This window comes from Salarias fasciatus, chromosome 16 (assembly GCF_902148845.1).
Source record: "Salarias fasciatus chromosome 16, fSalaFa1.1, whole genome shotgun sequence".
Lineage (NCBI taxonomy): Eukaryota > Metazoa > Chordata > Actinopteri > Blenniiformes > Blenniidae > Salarias > Salarias fasciatus.
In genome coordinates this window covers 9,808,478-9,833,456 of record NC_043760.1, presented here as the reverse complement: position 1 = coordinate 9,833,456, position 24,979 = coordinate 9,808,478, and the positions used below count along the sequence as shown (strand labels likewise).

At 42.1% G+C, this 24,979-nt stretch overlaps 1 protein-coding gene across 2 annotated transcripts in view; it reads right to left on the bottom strand.

Annotated features, from left to right (window-relative positions):
- dpp10 (dipeptidyl peptidase like 10) overlaps nt 1-24,979 on the bottom strand; it is a 249,493-nt gene that overhangs the window by 55,917 nt on the left and 168,597 nt on the right. For both annotated transcript variants that reach the window (XM_030111148.1, XM_030111149.1), the window contains exons 4-5: nt 9,512-9,606; nt 5,482-5,556 (exon numbers count right to left, since the gene is read on the bottom strand). In XM_030111148.1, the coding sequence (XP_029967008.1) occupies nt 5,482-5,556; nt 9,512-9,606 (170 nt within the window). The remainder of the gene's footprint in view (nt 1-5,481; nt 5,557-9,511; nt 9,607-24,979) is intronic.

The following is a 24,979-nucleotide window of genomic DNA, read 5'->3' as shown; positions in this document are numbered from 1 at the left end:
GCCTTCCACTACTGCGGCATAGATGTTTATTCAACCCTCGTGGCATCTTTGATTTTGAAATAGCAGAATGTTCTTTTGTGGCAACTTAGTAAAAACAGGGTTGACAGGAGGAATAAAAGTCCGTCACCTTGGTTACCTTCAGTCACAGTGACTCCAACTCCTTTCCTAAGCATGAAGCCCAGAAGCCGCATGAGATACACTTCATATTCTGATTAAATCCTTTGTTGAACTGATTTTTTTTTAAAGCAGCTAAAATTACCTGTACCAGTAATAACAGACCTTTTACAAAACGAGAGCACGCGTGATGGCGGTGAGTTCACTGTGCGGGTCTACAAATCATGAGCGTCACTGGGTTTCCTGGTTAGGCACATGCAGAATCGATTACGGTGCCACGTTAAGGCCGTCTTCGCCTCCGGGGATGTTCAGCACAGGTGCTGTGAGATGGAAGCACTTGAGAGAACCTGATTCAGGCTAGTTTGTGACAATGCATCTCTGCACTGTAGAGTAATATGTTGAAGGGAATCAAGGGATCAATATGAAAGACAATTTAAGACCAATCAAATGCAGGACATGGTAAAATAGAAGCATCAACATGCATGTTTTTCATGACTGATCTCTGCCGAGCAGAGCGGTTCCTGGACTGTAAGACCAGCAGGTTTTTCAGTCGCTGGCTCAGCTCGTGTTTCTGGCCACAGCGCTGCAGCGGCTGGACTCCTGTGGTCACAGCTGCACACAGTTTGTGACTCTACAGGCATAAAAGGACAGAAGCTGCAGTTACACCACACACTCTCTTATTAGAGTGTCAAGAACCACTTTCGTGTTTGCATGCATAATTCAGCTCTCCAATCACAACACGCAGTTAAAGAAGCGCTGTAATTGGACAAGGCCGGATCAGCAATTGTCTTTCAGTCACCTTCGCACGCTTTGGGTTTGTTTGTACAGAGGATGTGATGTGAACAGATGCAGGGTACCAGTTAGCCGGAGGAAGACATCCAGGCTGAGACTGAAGACGAATGTGATCTCCGCGGGAGGTCCTCCCTCCTGCGGCGATCCAAAGAAATTAAACCTTTCTTCTCCGTGAAAGTTGGAGAATTCTTGCATAATTTAGTGCCGAGTGAAAGTGAATCATCTACTGCAAAGAAATATCTGACTGATTTTTACCGTAGAGATGCTGGTCGTTTTCTCTAAATGAATGCATTATTATGACTTTTTATCATTAGTTTGAAGCTGCATTTCTTTATAACTATTCCTAGATGTTTTATGTTTATATATGGAACGTATTTATCTCTATATCTCATTATAAGCCATTTATATCTCTGAACGAAGATCTGAATCTAAATCTATTTAGATCATATATCTGCATGAATACTGTACATCTGTATCTTTGCATGGATCTATAGTTATTTCAGTATCTGAATGAGTAAATCTTAAATTACACTGGTTGTAATAGTCTATATATATATCCATCGCTGTGCATTTGTATGCCTCTATTAAGATCTTTATCTATAATTAGATCTAAATGTCTGTATCAATATGGATATGTACTCTTACCTCTATAGTTCTCCCTATATCTATTTCGATCTAAATACCTCTGCCGACTTGCAAATCTTTTCACAATCATCTGCTGATTATCTCCAGTCTGTGCTTTTGGAAAACCAGCCGCATTTATCCCGAATCCACCGGCGTTAAATAAAGATTGGCTTCATCAGTTTTTGCTTCTGTGCCAAAGTGCCCAGAGTCGTGAGTATTTCCATTGTGTCCCGCATAATGAAGCTCTGTGCAGTCTCCAGGTTTCAAATCCAGCCGATCACACACCAAGCCCAGTTCTTCAACTTGACCTCAGGGACATCCAGCGTATACGAAAAAAACGGCGTGCGTTGGAATCCAGTCGCGGGACGGACTGGGCGGTTCGGCAGGCCGGATTCAGCCCGCGGGCCGCCAGTTGATGATCACTGGTATACAAGAAACTTTGTGATTAATAGTGATTAATTCCCCCAAATTCTGCCATTACCTAATTCAAACATCGACCGAGAGCCCCCATTATTTCATACCTTAAAGCTAGAAGCCAGGATCAGAAGCACAAAATCCGAAAAATCAACAATAATGAACAGAAACAACAAAGTATTCCACTTCAAAAATACTGAAAACCTTCACAATTTGCATTTGAGTCAACAGTGATGAAAGAGAGAGAGAGAAAAAAAACCTGTTATCCTCTGAAAACATCACATTTAAATGTGTATTTTCCACCTTAAAAATGTATCTCTACAGTCACGGTACGAATTTGGTTCTGAAAATGACGGAATGAGTTTCACGTAGAAACACTCTCAGGTTGGAGGATTTCTTATTTGAGCTCTGATCATATTCCCCCAAAGATAAATATATGAACTTCTTCTGTTCAACGCTCACTTCATCATTTCTTGTTCGAACGCAATCAAAAGCAATTCTCTATTATTTTTTTTTTCTCCTCACTTCCCTCCGGTAATCAGTCCCCTGACGCCGTTCTTTAAACATCATTACATTTGTGCCACTTTGTCAGTCAGACCTCGTCTCCATCGCCATGGCGATCACTGTGACGCCCAACGAAACTCAAGACCTCCTCCGTGTGCGGCGTGCCGTCACCTCGTGTTTCATTATTATCCCATTTGCTGCTATTCTGTGAGTAGTAAGACTTTTATTGAAGATATCTCGTAGATAATTAGAGATATCTGCACGTTGCTCATGTGATGTATCCATTCACTGCTCATAAACAGGAGTTCTCCTGTTCAGTGTTATCTCATTTGACAATCCAAACAACAAATGGGCCAGCAAAAGGAGATCATGAGAAGCAATCATTAGTTGGCTTCATAGAAAAGAAACTTCAATAAAATGTCTTGATGAAGCCTCTCATGAAGGATGATGGCGAAGATTTGCCGTCCGCTTGAGAGATTTACAGCAGGATTTCAAGATACGAACAATTACACCCATTGTCACCTGTCATGAAAGAAACACTCCCATTAAACAATCTGCCGTCTCCATCAACAACGTCTTGGTCAAGGTTTTCTTTTTTCATACGAGTTTTCCGGGCCGGACGGTCAAATTTCCTGGTTCCAGAACCAATCATACGCACGTTTCCGAGGTTGCCAAACAAGCAGAACATTCTGTATTCTACGACTGCACCGTCAGCCGCGCACCGAGGGCCGCCAGCCGTGTGCAGCGCTGCCCATGTGCATGCGTGCTGGGCGTATGAATCCGGCCGCACATGTATGACACTGGCCACATGCATGTGTGCCGCATGCTGTTAGTGCACCTGAACAGTCTAAACTCGCTCTCCTCAACTGGCAAACTGGGCGACGTTCTCAGAAGGGGAGGAGGGGGAGGAGGGGGAGGAGGAGGGGGAGGGGGAGGGCGTTACGTGATCTCATATTACTTATTGCAATTTTAGCATGATCCCTTTTAATATCTTTTCAAAATATGCTCTCTTTTTGATATTTTCACCTGAAGTACATTGAATTAGTATCAGCTTCATTCTGCTTGAATTACTTATTGTAACCAACCACCTCAATCAACCAACCAACCAAGAGAAACTGATTTCCAGCCACACCACTTCCTCCGAACAAACATGCAATTCACATTTTGATGCAAAATATTTTGATAACGAGATGATTTGTGATTAACAGTTGTAGATAATGCCTTTGTGCTTTGATTTGTCCCTTTTCCCCAAATATCTCGTCTTTCTCTTTGTCAGTCACACAATCTCGGACTCATGTCTTTTATCTCAATTTTTTTTCTTCAGTGGAGTACCTTCCCATATTTTTTGTGCTTCTGTCTTTGTGCTTCTCCAGGTCCGAAATATTAAGGAATGACTTAAATATCTGAATGAGTTAATCACACAATTCTTTAGGGGTTAATCAGTTAAATAAAAAAAAAGTATCTAAAAAAGTATGTTATTTTGTCCTTTGAAAACTTTACCTTAGTTATTTTACTTATACAGCACGAACACCTTGTATTGTCTGTTAGAATTCTCCATGAGCGACAACCACCCCGGCTTCAGCTCTCGAAGGTAAAACAGCCCATTGTGTGAAACAGTGAGTGAGTTGTGCACCAGCCATGTCACCGAAAACTACGACCTCCTAAAGTAGCGATAAAACACTCAGCGGCCGACCTCAGAGCTGCTTCTAGTCCATCAATAACACGTTTTCCTCACTTTCTTTCTCTCAGGAATGCAGTGTTCACCGGGCACCTGACATCCAGCACATTCAAAGACCCACGCGCCCGCCAGCGCACACGGCGACCTGCTCCTGAAACACTCACTCTTCATGTAGTGTTTTATAAACGACGCTCGTTCATTAGTGTCGTTCATGTCTGTGTGTTTCACGACTTTGTAATGTTTCCCTCTGAACTTATCAGCAATTCTAAAGATCACTAAAACACCAGTCCTAATGAAACTAGTAAAACATTTGGCAGGTCTTCATTGGACTCATTACTTTTGTCGAAGGTGAAAAGAGATGTCGAGCTGAAGAGCTTCTGTCTCTCGCTGAGCCAAATGTTTTAAGAATCAGTCAGTTTTACACATTATTAACTCTTTGCAGGACTCTCATTTAAATATTTTAAATCAAACATTTCCACCTCATTTTGCCAATTCTACAGCTTCTCACAAAGTCCATCAATTCAAAGTCCTCCAAAAGTCTCACAATTTCTGGAATTTAACCAAGTGTGGAACTGTCATGCAAATATAACTCACACTGTGGAACTTTTACACACTGTAGAACTTCTAAAATTCACATTCTATGACTTCAACCAAGAATAAAACTTTATAAATTCTAGAACTCTTACAAATTCTATATTTTCCACAAATGGAATGCTCATCTATTCTTGTACTTTGATCAATTTGAGAAATCTCACACATCTGAGAATTCTCAGAAATAATGCCAGAATTCCCAAAATGTCATCTCTGTGTTTAACACATCACTCTTGTGTCGTATTGTGACTGTAACGAACTCCTCGGCTTCAGTTTTAAAGAAACTAGATGTGTGAGTTACCATGAAGGGTTAATTACTAAATTAAAATAACTGCATTCATTCACTTACGTAAGTTTTCATTTTCTTTAAACTCCAAACAGTGCAACAATCGTTGGTGGAACAGTTCACATGAATGTTTTTGCGTTTCATTGTTCGGTGTGAGACGCGACTTCACCGTCCAGTCTCAGCTGATAGTTTAAATCAGTCGGTCTGGCATTACAGGTGTTCTGGCTCTCTGTGAGATCTGTGGTTCAACACATCAAAAAGACGTTCGCAATTCAGATTTACCGTGACTCGGCAAATGATCCCACTCCTTTCAGCCAGCGGAGAAGTGATGGCTCCTCTCCGAGCCACAACGCTCGACAACAACTCAGAGCAGCGGCTAAACAAAAGGAAGCTGAAGCGGTTCGTCACAGCGAAGAGACTCTCTGTGCTCACAGACGGCCGCCACGTGGAAAACACCACTTCCAGAGGCGAGGCTTACCTGCTTCACGTCGTAGGCAAACAGGACGTATTTCAGGTCGGGGGAGACAGAATACTTGGCCACGTTGAAATTTATCTGGTGGAAATGAAACACAAACACAGAGAGAAGAATGCTGGTTAACGGCTGGTTTAAAGAGTTTGTCCCAGTCTTAATCGTCACGGGTCTGGGAATGTCTCGCCATTGGCTTCGCTTAATATTTCATCCACTGCAGAACAAAGCTAAAGATATCAAAAACTGTTAAATAAAACATTTGAGTCAATGTATTATTCATGTTATAGATTCAACATTTGAATAATTTAGCTTTGTACACTCTTCGATTTCCAAACCCCCTTTGGGAGGTCGAATGTGAAGCTTTTCTTATCGTATTTAAATGTTAAGTGGCTGATTTTTCCTCAGACTGTGGTCCAAGTCATCTCCGACCACCTCAGTTGGGTTCGGAATGTAAAAATACTGAGGTGTTTTCATTTCTATGACGTTTTCAAGAGAAAACTTCAAACTCTCCTTTCATTTTGGGTGTCAATTTGCATGACAACAGCGCTCGGAGTCACTGAAAATGCAACTTTACGAAAAAAAAAAGCTTCTGACGTGGAACTTTTCGAAAACCTTCTGACTCGAAACGTTGTTGTGTGAAGCCAGTCATAAAACCACATCATGAGTTCTCTCACCATTTCACGTAATGCTGCGGCATTTGTTGCATCAGTAACTATAAAGCTTAAACTCAGCTGAAAATAGAACAGAAATACTTCATTAATCCCAGAGGACCACTCTTGGAGCTACGCGACACGTGGTTATTTCTTTGTTTTAATGCAGTTTCACATACATTACAGTGAATGAATGAATTCCCAGAGGAGAAGCTCGTTGAAGCTGGGCCTGCAGTCCGATCATGATAATTACAGCTGGGATGGCTCATTCATTTGTTGAGTCTCCATCAGCGTCACGATCGCAGCCGTACCGCCACGCTCCATGATGGAAAGCATGCGTGCATCTGTTTGGTTTCTGTGAGCTAATGAGTCCAGATGTTAGTTTGTTGTTTGCAGCTGCCATCTGTTTTTGAGACGTATGGAGTCCAGTTCACTAAGATCCTCTGAAAAGGAGGCTAAATTGCAGTTTTTTGTGCATTTTGCGGGGGATCAACTGAGAATGATACAATGAGCGACACCACCCGCAAACAGAAGTATTTAAATAAGGGTTTTGGTGCATTTGACCCAACAGTTCTCTGCAACTCTTCATCAACTTGGAGAAAGTTGAGAATTTCCAGTGCTTCGTTACCAATGGCTGCATGTTTTAGACATCTCCATCCTCCCACTGCAGCATTACACTCTCAAAACATCTGATTAAGACCATCTCAATATGCAGGGCAGCAGCTTGCCAGGATTAAAGGTGGAAAACAATATTAATGGCTGGCCTGGCTTTTGTTTTCCTTTTAATTAGCTCAGCAAGTGTTGCCACAATGTGGATAATAAATAGGCAATTTAGAAAAAAATTAAAAACCAAATTAGAATCATAAAACACAAATAAAGACCTGGATGCAGGGAAGGTAGAGACCCAGACACGTTTTCTTGCATGGAGCTGAAGAATGTGGAGGCTCTGGGTCTGGGGCTGATTTTCTAGAAGGATGCAGTGAGAGTTGAGTCTGACGTCCACTTAGCTTGTTTGTGATCATCGGAATGGAACGTCAGGCATCCGATGGTGAAAACTGCCTGTGTGAGTTCATAAGACTTTAATGTGATTTCCATCTGTTTGTGTTGCTGATGATTGTGTCTGCTTCTACCATGTAAAGGAGGTGCAAATCAGCTCGGCCTATAGTGACGCTGCTGTTATGGCAGTGAGAGTCATTTCCTTTTGTCTGTAGACTCCATGATAAAACACTTCATGTTTTAGATCCTTTTTATGTCTACTTTTATTCCTTTTCAGATTTTCTTCTGTTGATCTTCTTTCCCCCGATTTTCATTTTGGGCTTCGATCCAATCACTCCTTGGTGATTTCAAGCAAGCAGATCCATAAATTTCCATCCATTTTCAAGAGATGATTCTCATGTAACTGGGAAACATGCCTCAGTTCAGGGCCCACAAGCAGCCCAGGTTCATCTTGAATGTGCAAGAAGGGTAAAATACCACTATTGTAACCTTTAAATTTAAGCTTTAAGGTGTTTCTTTGTTGTGGTTTTTGCAAAACCAAATAATTAGTGACAAAAACTGCTACAATTTCAACATACAATTTTAATGAAGCCTTCTGGTGCAAAGTACAGTGAAATATATAAAATGAAACTGCTCATTCCATCACTGCATTAATTTAACCAGTTAGCTTTCATGGCAGCATCATCGATTTCTCAGCTCAGGGCTCAGTGTTGTGTCGTATCTGCTACCCTTTAGAAAACTATGTTGAAACGTTTATGGATTCTTGAATTTTTTACAATTTGCTTGTTTCGTGGGCTGGATTAGAGCCGCTTGTGGGCTAAGTATGGCCCACAGACCTTATCTTTAACACCCCTGGTATAAAGTACCGGTATGCAAAATAGCCTGGTTTGCACGTGATGTCCATCATGGTGTTATTCTTCACATAAAAAAGGACACAAACCAAAAATCTAATCTACTTGCATGAACATGTAATTTCATATGATGGCAGCTTCTGAGCAAATCCGAAAGTCAGAAAGTAAAAGCTCCATCTCCGTCTCCACCAGTCATGCAGTCTGGTCTGTGGGGTAATTAGCAGAGCTCCACCTGCCATTTTTTATATCCGAGAGGACAGGACATAAAAGGTGAGGCCCTTGGACCATATATCCTCCTCCTATAATCACTCCGTCCCTGCTGGGCCACAGACAGCTGGAGTTTAATCCAGCTGACACTGGGCCGGTGACAGGCTGCACTTTGAACAGGTCGGCAATCAAGGTGAAAACCAGGTTTTCATGTCCCACTGGACACTTTAAAGGTGGTTTTGTAAAGGTGGTTCTGCCATAATTTTCCAAACTGAGATATTTCTGTTCTGTAAGTTGCAGGATCACATGACGTTTAGCACACAGTTGACTTCAAAATGAGACTTACTAAAACTAGAAGCCATAAGCTACCCTCCTGATCGTGGCCGAACTACTGTTAAATGTCATGAAGGCAGGCTTAGCTTCCTTTCTGGTGTTGTTTTCTCAAGCAGATATTAAGGCCGTGTTTAGAACGTGGCCTGGGAGTCATGCCACTCTGGAAGAAAACATTTTTGCCCATCTACTCACATGTACTGAAGAACCTTTTCAAAAAGATGAATTTTCAGTGGCTCCGAGCACCGCTGTCATGGAAACGAACCCCCAAAACAGTAAATTGGCATTTTCCTTTGAAAATTAGGCCTTGGAATGATTTTCTCTCATGAAGACGGAAGATTACCAAAGTTGTGAATGACACCAGAATGTCACCAAATTTTTGATTGCAGTCATTTCATTCAGAACCAAAACTGCTCGGCCGCTCTAATGACAGTTAATGGCTGGACGGGTTCAACCTGAAATTATCAGTCAGTCAAACTGTGTTCTGTCCAGGGAATTCACTGAGGCCAGAGCTGTGACTCTGCACTCGCAAAAACAATCTGTCGTCCTCTTTCAGCCTTGTTCCTAATCGTCTTTCTTTAACAGGCCCATGAATGCTCATAATCTGCCTTGATAACGACATAAAACTAGAATGACGTAGCTTGAGGTTGGCTATCTGACTGCAGCAATTAACCCTCAAGCTAATAGACACCAGAACCTTTATGTGTGTTCATCTAGATTAGAATTTGTCAAGTACACTTAATCTCAATGGAGAAATGTCTAGAAAAGTAAAGTAACTCTCATTTGATCAACTAAAGGGAGTCATGGTAAGTGAGGGCGAGTCTTGGGTCTAGAACCACTGACAGAACCCAACATGCTTGATCAAACCCGTCCACGATGTGTTGTATCATCACAGCCTGGCTTCTTTCATCAAGGAACCAAAATACTCCACAAAGTATTTTTAACCCGGCAGCTTTCAGGGACGTAATCCATCATAAATACTCGTCGGTATTGTTGCTGACTTACAAATGTGGTGTTTGTCAGGACGATTTCTGTTTCGTTGGTGAGGATGTTGAACTTGATGACGTGGCCGTCACTGTTCCTGTAGATGACTTCTGAATCTGTGTCGAGGAGGAGAAGAGAAACAAAGGAAGAGCCGGTGAATCACGGGCGGCTGTCAGGAAACGCACAGACACCTTCAAAGCAAAAATAAAACCGAATCCATTTCAAACAGCCCAGGTGCCACTATCAATACCCCTTTTAGCTCCGTTGTTCTTTCAAAATAAAAACAGTAACAATGCAACAGGGAGCCAAAATGGCTCCGGGCCGTGCGGCAGTGATGTGACGCCATCAACGAGTATCAGAAGAGAGATTTAACTTCCAAACCAACAGAAAGAAATACCTCTGGCTTGTCAAAGTACTGGTAGCACAGCGTGCTGATCGGGAAAGGCTAAGAAAACATCTTCCTCCCTGCGACTGTTTGCTGAGCCGGATTGGCCGGACGTGTCTGCATTGTTTGTTCGGTGTCTGAGCCAAACAGCGGGGAGGAACGCAGCCCACCTCCAAATGTCGCCGATCGGGTGGCCAATTCCTTTGTCTCAAGGCGAAACGCACGAGGACGTGCTCTGAAATCCGCGCTCACATGCATGCACCTGGCTTAGCAACGAGGAAACTGGTAATGACCTGGGATTAATCAACAATCTGTGTAATCCATGGGCAGAGAGAAAATATTCAATTCTTCTTTCATTAAAGCTCATTGAATGGAGAAATTAGAGATTTTTGAAGCCAGTGCGCTAGACTTTCAACATTTCTCATCGTCTCTGATATTCAGACTCCCGTTATGAATAAGCATGTTGAATTTACTCTTCCTTTATTCCTGCAGGCATTTGCTTTGAATAAAGGAACCAAATCTTCAAGCTGAAGCAGAATGAAGGTTTGTGGGCAGAACGAGAAGACGCATGAGTCACGGCTTTCAGAAATGGTGAAAAAAGAAAAAAGGACAAAAAAAAAGGGAGGGGGGGATTTGACAATGGACATGTACAGAAAGACTGTCTGGTGACAAAAAAAACAGTTATCTGAAACACAGCAGCAGTTTACAGCCATGCAGGCGTGACAGAATGTATTGATTTCAGGAGGAAAGGCTTGTGGAGTGGGCCAACACGGTGAGCCGCCAGAAATAACAGTGTTAACCTGAAAAAGCTGATCTGCTCCAGGACTTCACCCAAGCTTTTTTTTTGTTGTTGTTGTTTGTTTTGTTTTGTTTTTTATTGGCATTGCCTGTTGGATGATCATCAGTCCACCATCAGCTCCAGCCTGAAGTCTCTCCACCACTATTACAGGGACTCTAATGAAATTTGGAGCGCGCATATCTTTAGTTCCTTCTCATTGGTGCCCTGATCAGGCCTCCAAAAAAAATGGTCCAAAACTTTGGTGCACAACCCTTTCTGTTTCATTATGATATCGCCTAATTTGGCTAAAGCTTTGGTCCAAGCTGGCAGGAAAAAATGCAGGCACACCGAGCCCCAGCAGATCAAGGTAGAGCCTTTAATTTCTCCAGTTCTGAGCGGCACACAATGCCCAGCAGGGAGATGCAACTTCGTCAAAGTTACAGAAGCTTTGTTTGACTAGTTTTTTCTTTCTTTCTTTTTTTTTTTTTTAAGCAATGCGCTCCATTATGATTTGATCAAAGAGACACAGCAGGCTGGATTTGTAGCCAGTGTATCATCTATCCAAGTGTCATGGAGGTGTGTCACTCACCTCGAAAACAAACCGTGACATTACTGACCCAGCGTGTTGTCTTTCAGGTTGTTGACTACCGCGCCGCGAATGGAGTCCTTTCCTAAGGCTTAATAATAACACGGGTTTCTGTTGTTTTTATCCTCCTCTGTTGGGTCCAAGATCAAAATATCAAAGTATTTAAATAAATAAAAGAAATAAAATCAGAAAACAAATTGAGAAATAACTGTACATTTTTCCACTATGTGGCATGACTCATCTCATTTTGATCTGAAGGTTTTCAGTTTGGTATATCTTTTAAATCCTGTTCCACTTTTTGGAGCATATTTCATTATTTTTTTAATGCCAACTATGAATAAAGAACTTACATTTGCATTTCAATGACAATATCTGTAGTTCCACCCCACAGGTGCTTGTTTACAATCAGGATTTCATATCAGAAATTAATGGAAATAAGTGTCTAGCACAGACAACAAGGAACTTTTTGATCGCTGACTAGTGAGGAAAGGCAGATGATGAAGCGATGCAGCTACATGAACATGGCTGGACATGTGTGAGCGTGAGGTTGCTAATCACGAAGGAAGCTGTGAGCGTCAATCAGCTGAGGCAGGTGCATAATTAGAGTCGAGGCTGATCGAGTCTCCACTTGAACAGGTTCCAGACACTCAGCCGTTAGCGGCAATCCAAGCTGTCAGTCTGATGTTTGAATAAACACGCCGCTCGCTCTGATACAGCTGTAATACTCCTGAATCACTTTCAGCACGAGGCCCGTCTGAGTGAATGCAGCGATACTGATCAACACGTATTGATCGCACAGTCCAGCCTCATGTGGAAGATCTGAGTGGACTTCATTAAAAACCTCTACATATCTGGATGAAGCTACAAAAAACGCCGGCGAGCAGTCACAGGTGAGTGCTCATACTCGTACTCATTCTTTAAATTAAATTTTCTTGAGAAGCTCCAATTAAAAGAAGTTAGGCCTAAAAGCAACAATGTTGAGAGTTGCAATCAGGATGCAATCTGTAATTTGTGACTTCGCAGACAGCAGTGTCCTGAACTTAAAGCAGCTATGGCCTGGTTGAGTTCCTCTGCTTCTGACTACATATAATCTGTACATGGCACAGCCCAGTGGCTCTGACACACGCTGGTATTTCTCTGCTGCCTCCCGGCTCAGATTGCATTTAGTGGGAAATGTCTGCTCAGATCAACGCCCCCCCCCGCAGAGCGATTACCAGCCTCGGTGTGGACGGAGGCCGGTGGGATGCTACAGGGGCTTCTATCAGAACTGTCAGCTCAATATTCGTTGAAGACGGATTCATCCCTCGTTTCTGTCCCACAGTCAACATTGACTTTATCATTACAACAGTTTCTCTTCCATGCGAATCGCCAAACACATTCTGATGCCCTGGAACCTTTCAGATGACGTGATCATTCTTTCTGAAGCGGTGAAGAAAGCCATCCGGTGCCAGAATGTGAAATGGAGTGTGCATTTTTCCAGCTTTTGGCTGTGGATATTTGCAACTCCCTGTAGTTTTAACTCTTCTGCCAGGACTTATCGTCCACCCGACCCCCGGTACTGCTCTTCCTATCAGCCCCAGAAGCCTGGAGTCACTGGGTTTTTCTATGTTTTACCAACAACAATCTTCAAATGTTCTGATCTAATCTGTTAATTTCTCTTCAAACTGTCACTGATGATTTCTTTCAATGACAGCAGGATGACACATGGACTCTTGGAATTTACATTAAAGTTGATAAAACGTGTTCTGTCTTGATCTGATAATATTACAGAGCTTCGTGTCTTCAAATCACCAAAGTTTCGACCTTCTCAGACACCATCTATAGAGCCTGAAGCCTTCAACACCAAGAGGTGAACCAGATGGCGGACTGGTGGTTCTCTTCGGTCAGTGTCAAGTGGGTTTGGTATCGGTGTTCTCATCTGGATGTAGGAGAACATTAAACCAGCTCCTAATGGAGCTCTTTGTTTTCTTAGCCTTGCTATCTTTCTCTCATTGCCAAACATGTCGAGGCTCCTGCCTCCTGCTCACTTCAGTCCCGGTTTTTGTCTCCTGAAAAGTGGTTTACAGCCACTCCTCATCCCCTGAGACCACCTCGAGACAGTCTTCTCCTGACAGAACCTTGGCTGATTGGAATCGTTTGTTCTTTTCTTAGCAGATTCTCTGAATATTCTTTTCTGTCTTTTATCGAACAAAGCAAGATCTATTGATCCTCAGGTTGATGCCCTCCACTTTTGGTCTGTTTGATCCTGTTGTAAATAGAATGGAACCAGTTTCTGCAAATTGCCCCAAGTGCTGCCCTCTGAGGAACCTTCAGTTTAGCCCCTCTCGGATCCCAATGGGTATTTTTTGCTGTCGAAAAGGTAATTTTGCCGTCATCTTTCTCAAACATTCTGATTTAATTGGAGCTTTTTTTCTTTTTCTTTTTCCAAAAATGATTGCTGCTGCTTCAAATCAAAGGAAGAGCATTATTGTTTGGTGCTTCTGGTGTAAAAGAGAGCACCTTTCTTCCTGCCACCTCACATCATTAGACCGAGTCACTGTTGACACCGGTAGTCTAGGGAGTTCATCTTTACAGATAGGTGGTCTGTATTAGGGAAACACGAGACTACTAGCATTCATGTGTACATTATGAAAGTTACTTAACATTTTATTCTATTTATTGTAAGTTGTGAATCTGTGGGGAGCAACACTGAAAAGATTTTCACCTGGGGTTAATAAAAAGTACTGTTGCGTATAGTTTGGATAACTTAAATAATCTTGCAAGAAAGTGCAAAACACAAGAAAAACAGAAAAAAATTTAAATGTGTATTGGTTTTGTTGGAGAGTGTGGTGGGTAGTGCTGTCGCCTCACAATGAGAAGGCCCATGGTTTTCTCCTGATAGTCTGATGTTCTCCCACAATCCAAAAACCAGGTTTATTTAAGGTAAAGTGGTGACTCAGGACTGACTCTAGGGGTGTTAGGAGGAAAGCATTGTTGTTGCCTTAGAGTCTCTCTCTCTCACACACACACACACACACACACACACACACACACACACACACACACACACACACACACACACACACACACACACACAGAGTGTGTCTTGACTCCCTGTCCATAATCTCCTGGGACTTGGTAGTTTCTGTGTAAACGGACATCATTTAGAAAATACTGGTGTATAAATGTGAGCCTTTTCTGAAAGTAAAACTAAAAAAATGATGCAGTTTCACTTGAAATGCAGTGTAAACATGTCTTCGGTTGGATAAACCATAACATAGGATGATGGACCTTTTAATTAAGGGGAAAAAACATGCATACATTTTCAATGAATTTCAAGCTCCAGTTCAAGATATTGTCATTCCACAGTTTGCAATGGCACCTCTACGGAATCAATTAAAGCAAAAGCCCCTTAAGTTGAACATCCTGTAGAGCTCTAGTGGTTAAATATACCTTGGATTAAGAAAAAAAATGTCTTTGGGAGTTTTCAGAATTAGCCTCATACTTTTCATTTAGTATCCAGGGGTGATAAAGTCCAAATCAGAGCCTCTTTACAGGAGAGGGATTAATATTTAGAGCTGATAAAAAGGAAGCCATTCCAGTGATCTTTAAAACATTACCATAGGTCTGTGCACCGCTCTGCACTTGTCTTCTTAAATAATAGAATACTGGTAGCTGAAAAAGAACAAGCTTCGACTCTAATGTATAAGTAATGTCCTACGCCTGTAACCTGATGAATAATGAAACGCCCCAGCCTTTTTCCACTCAGGCTTACTTAGTCTTAAGTAACGGCCACTGTAACCACCGTCATGCTGCCTCTGCAGCTTTGGTACGTGCGTGATTTTATTGTAAGTAAATGTGGATTAAATTTTAATATCAGAGGAAGCAAACAAATTAACTCTGCTTGTCAGGTGCCAGAGAGCTTCGGGTAATGAACGAGTGAATGAATGAATTAGTTTGATTTTGTAAGAGGGATGCAGAGGGAGGAGGACATTTTAACCAATATAGCAAAGCAACTATTTTTGTTAGGAAGAAACGTTTGAAAGATTGCCAGTTATTCAGGGTAGAAATTAGAGAAAAGTCACACACAAGACTCAGCAACGGCCCATAAAACTCTAAAAAATAATTACAGTTATTCTGGAGAAGACGGGCAAAATATGGCCCATTATTACCGTTTACCTCTGATAGAAAGGTGGTCGTCATTTACAACATGCACAAATATAAAGGCCCGTTATAGCTGGACATCAAGAAGGCCCAGATTTTAATGGCCAAACATCTGCCACCTCCCCAAGACTGTCAGCCCTAAAACACTCTAATAATCCCTGCGATTCTTCTCTCGGGCGGGTTTTTATACTCATATGATTGGTAAACAGCCATGTGCAGGATGGCTTGAAACAGACTAAACGAGCCCGGGGTAATGATATCTCTCTCCTGGCGTTCGTGTCTAGTGAGCCACGAGACACATTGTAATTTTCCTTTGAAAACAGCAGATTTATTTGGGTTTTAACTGTCCAGCTCCAGAGTCTGCTGCCCACATAACTGCCATAACTGTCAGGATAGAAGAGATTAATTCTGCCCACTGACTGCAGGCGGAGGCTGCAGTGAGGAATAACGGCATTTGAGTGCTAAATGCAGGCGCCGATAATGATGTGTCATGTTTCCTAATCGCACGCTGGTTTTTGATCACTTGAGGAAATGGTTATGACACGGCGGATATCCTGATCTTATGCCTAAAGAGAGAGTCTTTTCTGCCTTTGCGTCTTCTTCAATTGCATTAAAGCCACTTTTGGACGTATTTTTGGACGATTACCCAGACTGAGCTCAGCGTATTATGGGAAAAAGTTAATCCTACAGCTTTCATTGACATTTTGGACAATAATTTGCATTGTTGTGGAACAGTTTAGGGAATGTTCCCTCCTGTTTAATGATGACAAGAACGCTGTGCACACAGACTAAAGTCACACTTTTCTCTGTAATTTCGGTCACAAAAATGGTCCATTGGTGTGTGTGTGTGTGTGTGTGTGTGTGTGTGTGTGTGTGTGTGTGTGTGTGTGTGTGTTTTTTTTAAGTTTTTATTCACAGTAATCGAAATGAATGCAGGCAGACTGTGACGTTGAGTTTGAATCAGTCCAGAACAGAACCAGGAAAGACAGCACTATGTCTGTTCTTTGCAGAAGTACACAAATGGAATCATTTATAATCCCATACGATGCAAAACTATGCAGTCTATGAGTGTCAAGAGTCATCCAGCCTGTTCCCATCAGCAGGGTTCAAGAGAAACACCAACAACACTTCAGCCCAAATCTGAACATCCCCTACAGATCCATTCAGCAAAACAACATACTGATCATGAAGAGAAGAATGGACATCCTATTTTTCTGTGAACCTTTTTCTGTCTATTTATTGAGTCTTTCATGAACCAAAATATGTTTTATTTGAAAAATGATCTTCATTCATTAGATGTAGGCCTACCAAGTTGAGTGAGTAATTATTTTGCGAGGGTATGTAAACGGTTTAATGCTCTGGGTTTAAAAAAATCTGTCGACCAGTCACTTGCTCTCCCTGCAAGTTGATATTTATTCTTGAAAAGCAAGCGCACTTCTGGACATTTGTGTGCCTTTGCTCCTCAAACAGCATGTCGTCATGTGAACTGCTGCCTTGAGGAAACCAAAAGCTTTAGAACAACCACAACTGAATCTGAGGTCAACAGTACAGTGTTTGCTTGTTATTTCAAGGGCACATAGCGCCGTGTGTGCATAGCTGAATGGCTCACAGCTCATGTCATCTCAGCTTGGTAGACGCAGGAGTTTTGCCAAAACTTAATCAGCGGCTGAAGTTGCATTGACGGCTTCCAGCTCTGTCTTGGAGTCTTTCCAGTGAGTTACTTAAATTCCTGCCACAGCCGTATTATGAGCTCCTCCAAAACATGTAATTGCATATTTGACAGCGGGAGTCTTCCTCACTGAACCCGAACACAATGACAATATCCACAGCAGGAGACACTGTGTCACTCTATTCATTTCAGACTTGTGAGCACACACACACACACACACACACACACACACACACACACACAAACACAGAGACAGTTTGTCAGTCAACAGTTGTTTTCAGCCGTCTGTCGCTTTCACTACTGCTTTCATCTTAAAAATACACCAGCATACATGTACCTGCTCCACGCTACGTCAGAACATTGATATGAGGAAAAATTAAGTCTGTTAACTGGAAACTGATGGAATGGGCCGAACACAGCAGTACCACATGTGGTCACACGGGGCAGTGTTGAGATCAGAAATAAATAAATGGTGGAGAAGTTTGCCAAGCGGCTGTGCCTTGGATTGTTCCTCTTTCTCAATGTCAACAATCACACGACCTCTAACAGGAAGATTCTTTGGTGGACTGAATGCCAGATACTTGTTCTATCACGCTGGACATGTGGGAGTAAAAAGGCAGGGCGTTTAAGCCATGTGAGACGTGAATGTGTTTCTGTACTAATTAGAGCAAAAATGGGCCTGGAATTTAGAATCTTGTGACATTAGAACCAAAAGACACAAGTTTAAAACTGTCTTATGTTAAAATTGTGAACAAAGACCTCTTGGTGATGGTTTGTATCATTAAAAAAAGGCTCCTGATGAATCTGGTCAGAACCTTCCACTCATAACAGCTGCTATGTGAGGCTGGACCCTTCAGATCTAAATTTTCAATGAAACTTTTTGCAGAGTTGCAGGATCATTGACTTTGGTCTGTTCTTCATTCACAGATTGAGTTTCCATGGCTGTCACTGTCAGGTATTTCAACATGCTTCCTGTCACAAGACTGCTTTATTTGGATGTTTTTCAGTACAATTCCGCATCCTGACTGAGGAAATCACGACTCCGAAACGCAGGAATAAAACTATATTTTACATGTGAATCTCATGAGGAATTCCACATCTGTGCTTTTGACAGACCCGTAGTGATAAATGGAGCGAAGAAGGAAGTGTGGGGATGAAGTTAAATAAAGCATGAAGTCGGTGCAGGGAAGAGGTGGAAAGGTGGGTTAAAACACTGCCTGTGAGAACAGCAGAACACAGCTTGTTTACTGCTCCATGCCTTTAACATTTGACGTCCCTGTGATGGTAACAAGCCACGATCCTTCTCCAGGCCTCACCACACATCCCCACCACAGCACCATCACAACGTAAAGGGTTTTGTTTGATGATCTCAAACACTGAAGCTTCTGCGGTTTCCCTTCATCCTTTTCTAATCATCTCCTCGGCTTCAACCCTGTTATCATCTCAAAGCAGCCACTCCCACATGACCTACTTTCACAGATACACTAATACTTTTTTTATGTGCCACACTGTGTGGTTGTTCATCGATGAGTGGTTTTGATTGTCGTGCATGACTAATAGTCCTTTGGACTCTAGAAAAAAAAAAAAAAAAAAGAATACAGAAAATTGTTTACACTTACAACACCACTCCTACACCGCAGCGTCTTACTCAGCCCAGCATGACGATGCCTGTGCTAAACAATCACAGGTGAACCTCCACGCAGCTGCACCGGCTGCAATCCCTCAGGAGCAAAGAGGTGGGAGGCTGGAAGCAGCAAGGAGCCAAAGTTTAGCCTGAGAGCCTTCCCACCAGCAGATTATGACGACGACGAGTGCAGAACCCGAGGGCCGAGCGGGAACTCTGGGCACAATTCAATATGCATGGCGCCCAGTGAATTATTTAGCCAAGGTTGCGTAATGGCTGAACGCTGCATCTGCAGTCCCTGAGGTTCCTGCAAATGTCACAGCTGGTCAAGCTCAAAGCCAAAGCCGTGAAAGAATGAACGCGAGCGCTCCGTTCTGCAGGAGCTGACAGTGAGCGTGCTGCTGCATGTGTTGGGGTGTGCAGTCGCTGCCAGCCACTGCAGGCGCTGACAGTGTTTCATTAGAAATGTCAGAACTTACATAAAACCACTTCCGTGCATCGACTTGACTCACTGTATCTGTCAGTCTGTCCATCGCCTGGCTTCCAGAGTCGTGGTTGTGTTTACTGATACCTCTAGATGTACCACTGACGAACACCGTCACCTTTTGCAGCAGTCTGGTATTACTGGAGACGTAACGATCCACTGAGCTCATGATTCACAATACTGTGTTCACAGCATGATTTTATAAAAATAAACTAAAATAAATTCAACTTTGAAGAAATTCTCTTAAATGAACAATTAAAGGATAACTTCAATGTCTGCAGGATGTTTCGGTCTTGTTCTTTATTTCCTCACTATTTTCATTTTCCAACCTTAGAAAGTCAAACTACTCCCTCATCGCACTACAACCTTGTGAAGCACACCCTGTACCCTAGCTTTGCTCATAGCTGGTATTTGCACCAGCAACAACAAATACATCAAATTGAAATGCAAAGCTTCATCCGCCATACATTCACAGAGAGGCTTGCAGACATTCTGCATCATCGGCGCTGAGGACACTTGAACATTTTTCAATGCAAGCCCTCAAATGTGTGGAGTCTGATGTACTGTATTCCAGTGCAATTACAGCTCATTATGGTTCTTCACTCGGATCTTTTCTGTCTGCATCAGTTGAGACGAGTCTGAGAAGCTGCAGCCTGTAATCTGCATCTTAAAGCTGTGATTGAGCTGTGATTGACACGATGAGAGCACACGTGCTGCTCTTCAATCCAAGTCCACTCCTGGAATCTCTACAGCCCTCGGTTCTCTGCACCATCAGCATCATTCCAGATGACTGGACCATCTGACGACTTTAAATGGTTCAGTTTTTAGTTTAATGCGACCTCAGTCATCTGATTACAGGAACACTCTGACTGAAATGTGACAGAAGGCTTTGGATCATCTGCATGTGATCCGCTACGATCTGGAGTTTGAATGAATACAATCAACTGAAAAAAACGATAGGACGAAAGCAGAAGTGACAGGTTATTTAAATTTTAGTCACGAGCAGAAAAAAAGACACACAGAGGAAGACAGGAAGATCAAAATCTGCTGCAAATCAAAGGCGAATCATCAGTGAAGAAGCTAAAACAGCATTAGGCCCTACTGTTTTCTGTTTGTTTCAGTAAAGTTTCCCGTTCACATGGCAACACTCTGACAACGGTGTCCGTTTACACTAAAAAGGCAGAAACACTATAAACAACGTAGGGCCACGAGTTGGTTGTTTTGATGAAAACCACACGCAGAAGTGTACAGAGAACAATATGCCATAAACATTAACGACGGGAATACATGGACATTCAGAATAGGGGGGTCAACTCGAAAACCACACAGTCCCAGGAGAATAAGGACCTGGAGTCAAACATTGCTCTTTTGTCTCCCAGAGGTTTCGATACCTGCTGGCATCATGTTTCACACAACAAATATCTCATCTACATTCCATTTATAGGTAATCGAAGCAATTTGTGTTAATGACTAATTAGTGATTCCAAATTGCTTTTGTTAAGTGTGTGTCGATTGGATTACCTATAAATGGAACGTAGATGAGATATTTGTTGTCCTGAAGCATGAGACGAGCAGGTATCAAAACCTCTCGGAGTATTTTTTAAAATCTAAAGAATGCAAAGAAAGAAATTTCACATGGGAATTTTTTTTTTTTTTTTTTTTTTTTACTGGGCTCCAAAAGAGTATAAATACTATTTTGTAGCCAGACTAAATCTTAGTAATTCTGTTGGTTCTTATCCACATTGAAGACCAACCAATTGAAGATCAATTAACTGTTTACAAACTGTCAAAACATCTCAGGTCATGTTTCTTCTCAAACATAATCTCTTCCTGTGTAATCTGACTGAGATGTTTACATGGAATTTTTCAAATCTGATGTTGTCGGGAATATCAGGACCCACAATGACTATAGCTCCTGATTCTGGCAGTGAGTCTGAACTCTCAGCCTCATCTTCGAAAACCATCAGCTCCAAACGTAGCGTGCTACTGAACCTGTCCCGAACCTTTCCATAAAAAGAAAGGCTTGAGGGAGCGGAGTGCTCTTCAAAGGTGCCTTTCTCTGCCTCCCTGGCTGCACCTGCAGGCTGCACTGTTCCCTGCAGTCAGCAGTAATGCTGGGTACCCGCCGCTTCCCCCGTGGCTCCGACAGCAACGCTTCCATTATCTCAAGGTCTTTCATGACGGGGTCACCTCAGGAGCAGCAGCAGCGGCACAGAGGGATGGGCTCTCGACAGGAGAACACAGAACAACGCTGGGTCTGTCACCTTTTGCAGTGGTTCCCAACCTTTTCCTTGAAGAACCAAAACTGTTACCACTGTTATATTTTTTTGCCGTTCTGTAACTCTTTGGGTTTACACGGCTTCTCTGGGTGTTTGATGGACTGATGCAGTTTGAAACTTTAATTCACCATCATTTTGTGGAGTGCTTCTTGCAGTGAGTCATTTCTCCAGCTGGCCCGCCACGACTTCCATCTGTGGACTTTGATATTTTCTGGGTCTTTAACTTGAGCTTCCTGACTGGTCGTTTCCCAGACTGCAGTTCCAGATTTATTTGCTGTAATAACCGGATATATTTGATAACGTCACCAACATATGCAACTCCACGTTTGTTCTGTGTCTGACTCATTCAATCACTCCATGATGAACAGACTTATTCTCATGTGAACCGGCCTTAAGTAAAAAAAACACTCAAATTCTCCTGTTTTGTCTGTGATTCCACTCACGGTGACAGCCTTGGTTAATCGTTTGTTTCACACACTACCTAAAAGTACATTCTGTGTGAACAATACACTTGATGAAGGAATTCAGTAACTCACACTCATCGTCCCTTCATTTGGGTACTGTTCATTGCATGACAATATTATAATTTTAAGCTTAATGCTGTGTGATCTGTACAAAACTGTAAATCCTGTTTAAAATGTTCTGTAGGTCGTACAATAATATCATATATTACATTCAGCAGTGCATTTCGTCAGTTGGTAGGATAAAACTCACATTTAAAAACAAGCAAAAACTCCCACGAGAAAGAGGAAAAGCAACTGTAACTTCTATTCAATTCGATGGAGTTGCAGAAATTTAAATTTGGCTGAGTTGTTAAGAATCCAATTTACTGCGACGGTTTAATTACTGCTTCCATTTGAATGTCATTTCTGGTTTGTGAGAAAACCGAAGCCTCAGATGAACGGCTGTCATTCAGTTTGGACATTCACAGAAAATAAGAAGGAATCACAGACTGTCACCACAGTTGGCACGGACACATATTTAAACCAGAAACTATATATTTTAATCACTTTGGCGAAACTTTTCTTTCTGTCCTCACTGTGGTTGAAAAGTAGACGACTGGTCACTTTTCAAACGATCCTCACAGAGTGACGCAGCAGCTCCAGTTATTTCTTTTGATTTCTTAAAGTGTGTGAGTGGCTGAAATGAAGTGTGTGTAGTATAATCTGAAGCATGAACGGCAGGGCTGAGATCCAGCCGCATGTCCGCTCCTCTGAGCCACATCAGACTAGTGCTGCTGAGCCAGTGCGGCTGAAAACATGTGATTCAAAGAGTCACACGAAAAAAAACAACAACACAGGATCACAAGAGCTTTTTTACACACACACACACACACACACACACACACACACACACACACACACACACACACACACACACACAAAATGTAGAAATATAAATTTAACAGTAAAGAAGATGAAACGTCTTATATGTCAAGTGACCCATGAGATAACAGCAAATATATTTTTCCTATTAAATGAGTTAATCCAAATGAAGTTTTTATTAGAAATGATCATCCAGCAGCAGGTGGAACATTTAAGTTTAAACAATTTCTTTCATTTTGTCTTTCAAGATCAACTTGAAATTTTTGTAAATTCGCAGTTTCAATACTTCAGACAAAAAAAATAAAAATTTTTTTTTGTCTTTTGCATTCAATTATTCATGTAAACATACTTAAAACATACATTAAAAAGAGGCTGTCGCCATTTCTACAGCAGACACACAAAAGCAAAATCAGCAGAAATGACAAGAATCATGTCTGTCTTTAAAAAGACCAACTCCGCATGAATTAGATGATTTCACAATCACAAAATTACAAGTTGAAACTTCATCAACACAATTTCTGATTCTCAATAGGAATTATAAACGTCAATGTTTCGTTTAAATGATACAGATTTTATTCAAATCCAGAAAACGATACGTTTAAATTAAAGAATGTGGCTCAACAGCTCAAAATAATTCAGTTCAAAAAGATTAAAATGTAAATGTTTCCTTTAACTGTTACATTTTGGAGCATTTAGGATGAAATGAAAGAATCTTCATAATCAGTAGAATAGACATACATGTCTTTTGAGGTTGAGTATCTGATTCATGTATATACAGTAGTATACATTGCACTGACTGGACTTTCATAAATGAATCCCAGAATAAAAAGAAAACAGCACAGTTAATTTAAAAGACTGTTTTAAATTGAGGTAAAAAAAAAAAAAAAGAAAAAAAAAAAGAAGAAGAAGTAGAAACTACAGAATTAAAAAAGTTAACTTCATGCAATGTTTCACTGTAATGTCATTTTTTTTTTCTTTGCATCAGTTTCTTAAACTACAGCATGAATACAAAAAATCTTAAAACCTACAAACATGCAGGCTTTTAAAGTGTATTTTTGAGGAAGACACTGTTTTTTCCGTTCCTATTAAATGTATTTTTCCAGCGGAAGTCACATCAGGAAATACATGAGAACCGGATGAACAATAGAAGTAGACATAAAGAGGTCGCTGAAAATAAAAATGTACGTGTGTTGAAATGTAAATTATCATCAAAAATGAATGAATTCTACAGAATCCTCCGGAAAACAAATTAACACATGCGTTAACTTATTTAAACTGTGTGGCTACACAAATGAAAGTATTTTAATACTCCAGAGCATCTGACAATATGAGAACCAGGGGCGCCGTAAATAATGTAGAGTTTAATAACAACTACTTCAAAGCCTTTAAAATTCATGGCTCCAGTGGAAGTCGGGACATTACAGTTTGTGTTTGCTTCCCCTTAAAGTTTAATGTGTTTTCAGTGAAGTGATGATGGATCTGACGAACGGCGGGAGGCCTGCTCTCCTCCGACACGCCGCATCTACCGAGGCCGCCGCCGTAATTAACACCGGCTGGGAATTGGGAAAAGTGGACGCGTTCCCGCAGGAAGCTTGGAAAGCGGCTCTGGAACGGACGGCCGGGCGCAGGAAGCTCCCGCCTCGCGCTCGGCCTCACGTCGGCTCCCGGGAAGCCAGATTCTTTTCGTTAGAAAGAGAGTCCTGGCGCCGGGAAGACAGTCCTGATAGATCCTGATAGACGGAGCGCCGCTCCAGCGGGCCTGGCTCGTCCGTCCTGGACCCGCTCCTCCATCTGAGCCGCTCTCCGGAGCCACAGGTCAAATGTTTGGACGGCTATTTTTAGGATTGATGATCAAACAGCAGCTCGGAGCAGTTCCTTGACGGATCATGGAGCTTCAGAGGGCTGAAAGCTTTAAGATGCGCCGCCATCACCGAAGGCGCGGGATGTGAGGAGCTTGGGAATGAGACAGTATAGAGCCACCTTTGTCTCGGGGAGTCTATATTTAAACCCCCATGTTTAATTCATGGTGTCTTCACACCGGCCGCCCCGCCCCCCTCCCCCGGTATGTGAGACAGAACATCAGATGTACTTAATGAAGTGAAATGTCACGGCCCCGCGGCCGGGGCATGGACGGGAGACGAATGTGAGGGAATCTACGACTGAATCCGGCGGTCCGGAGCCGACCGATCCCGTCCCAGGACACTGGCAGCAAAAAC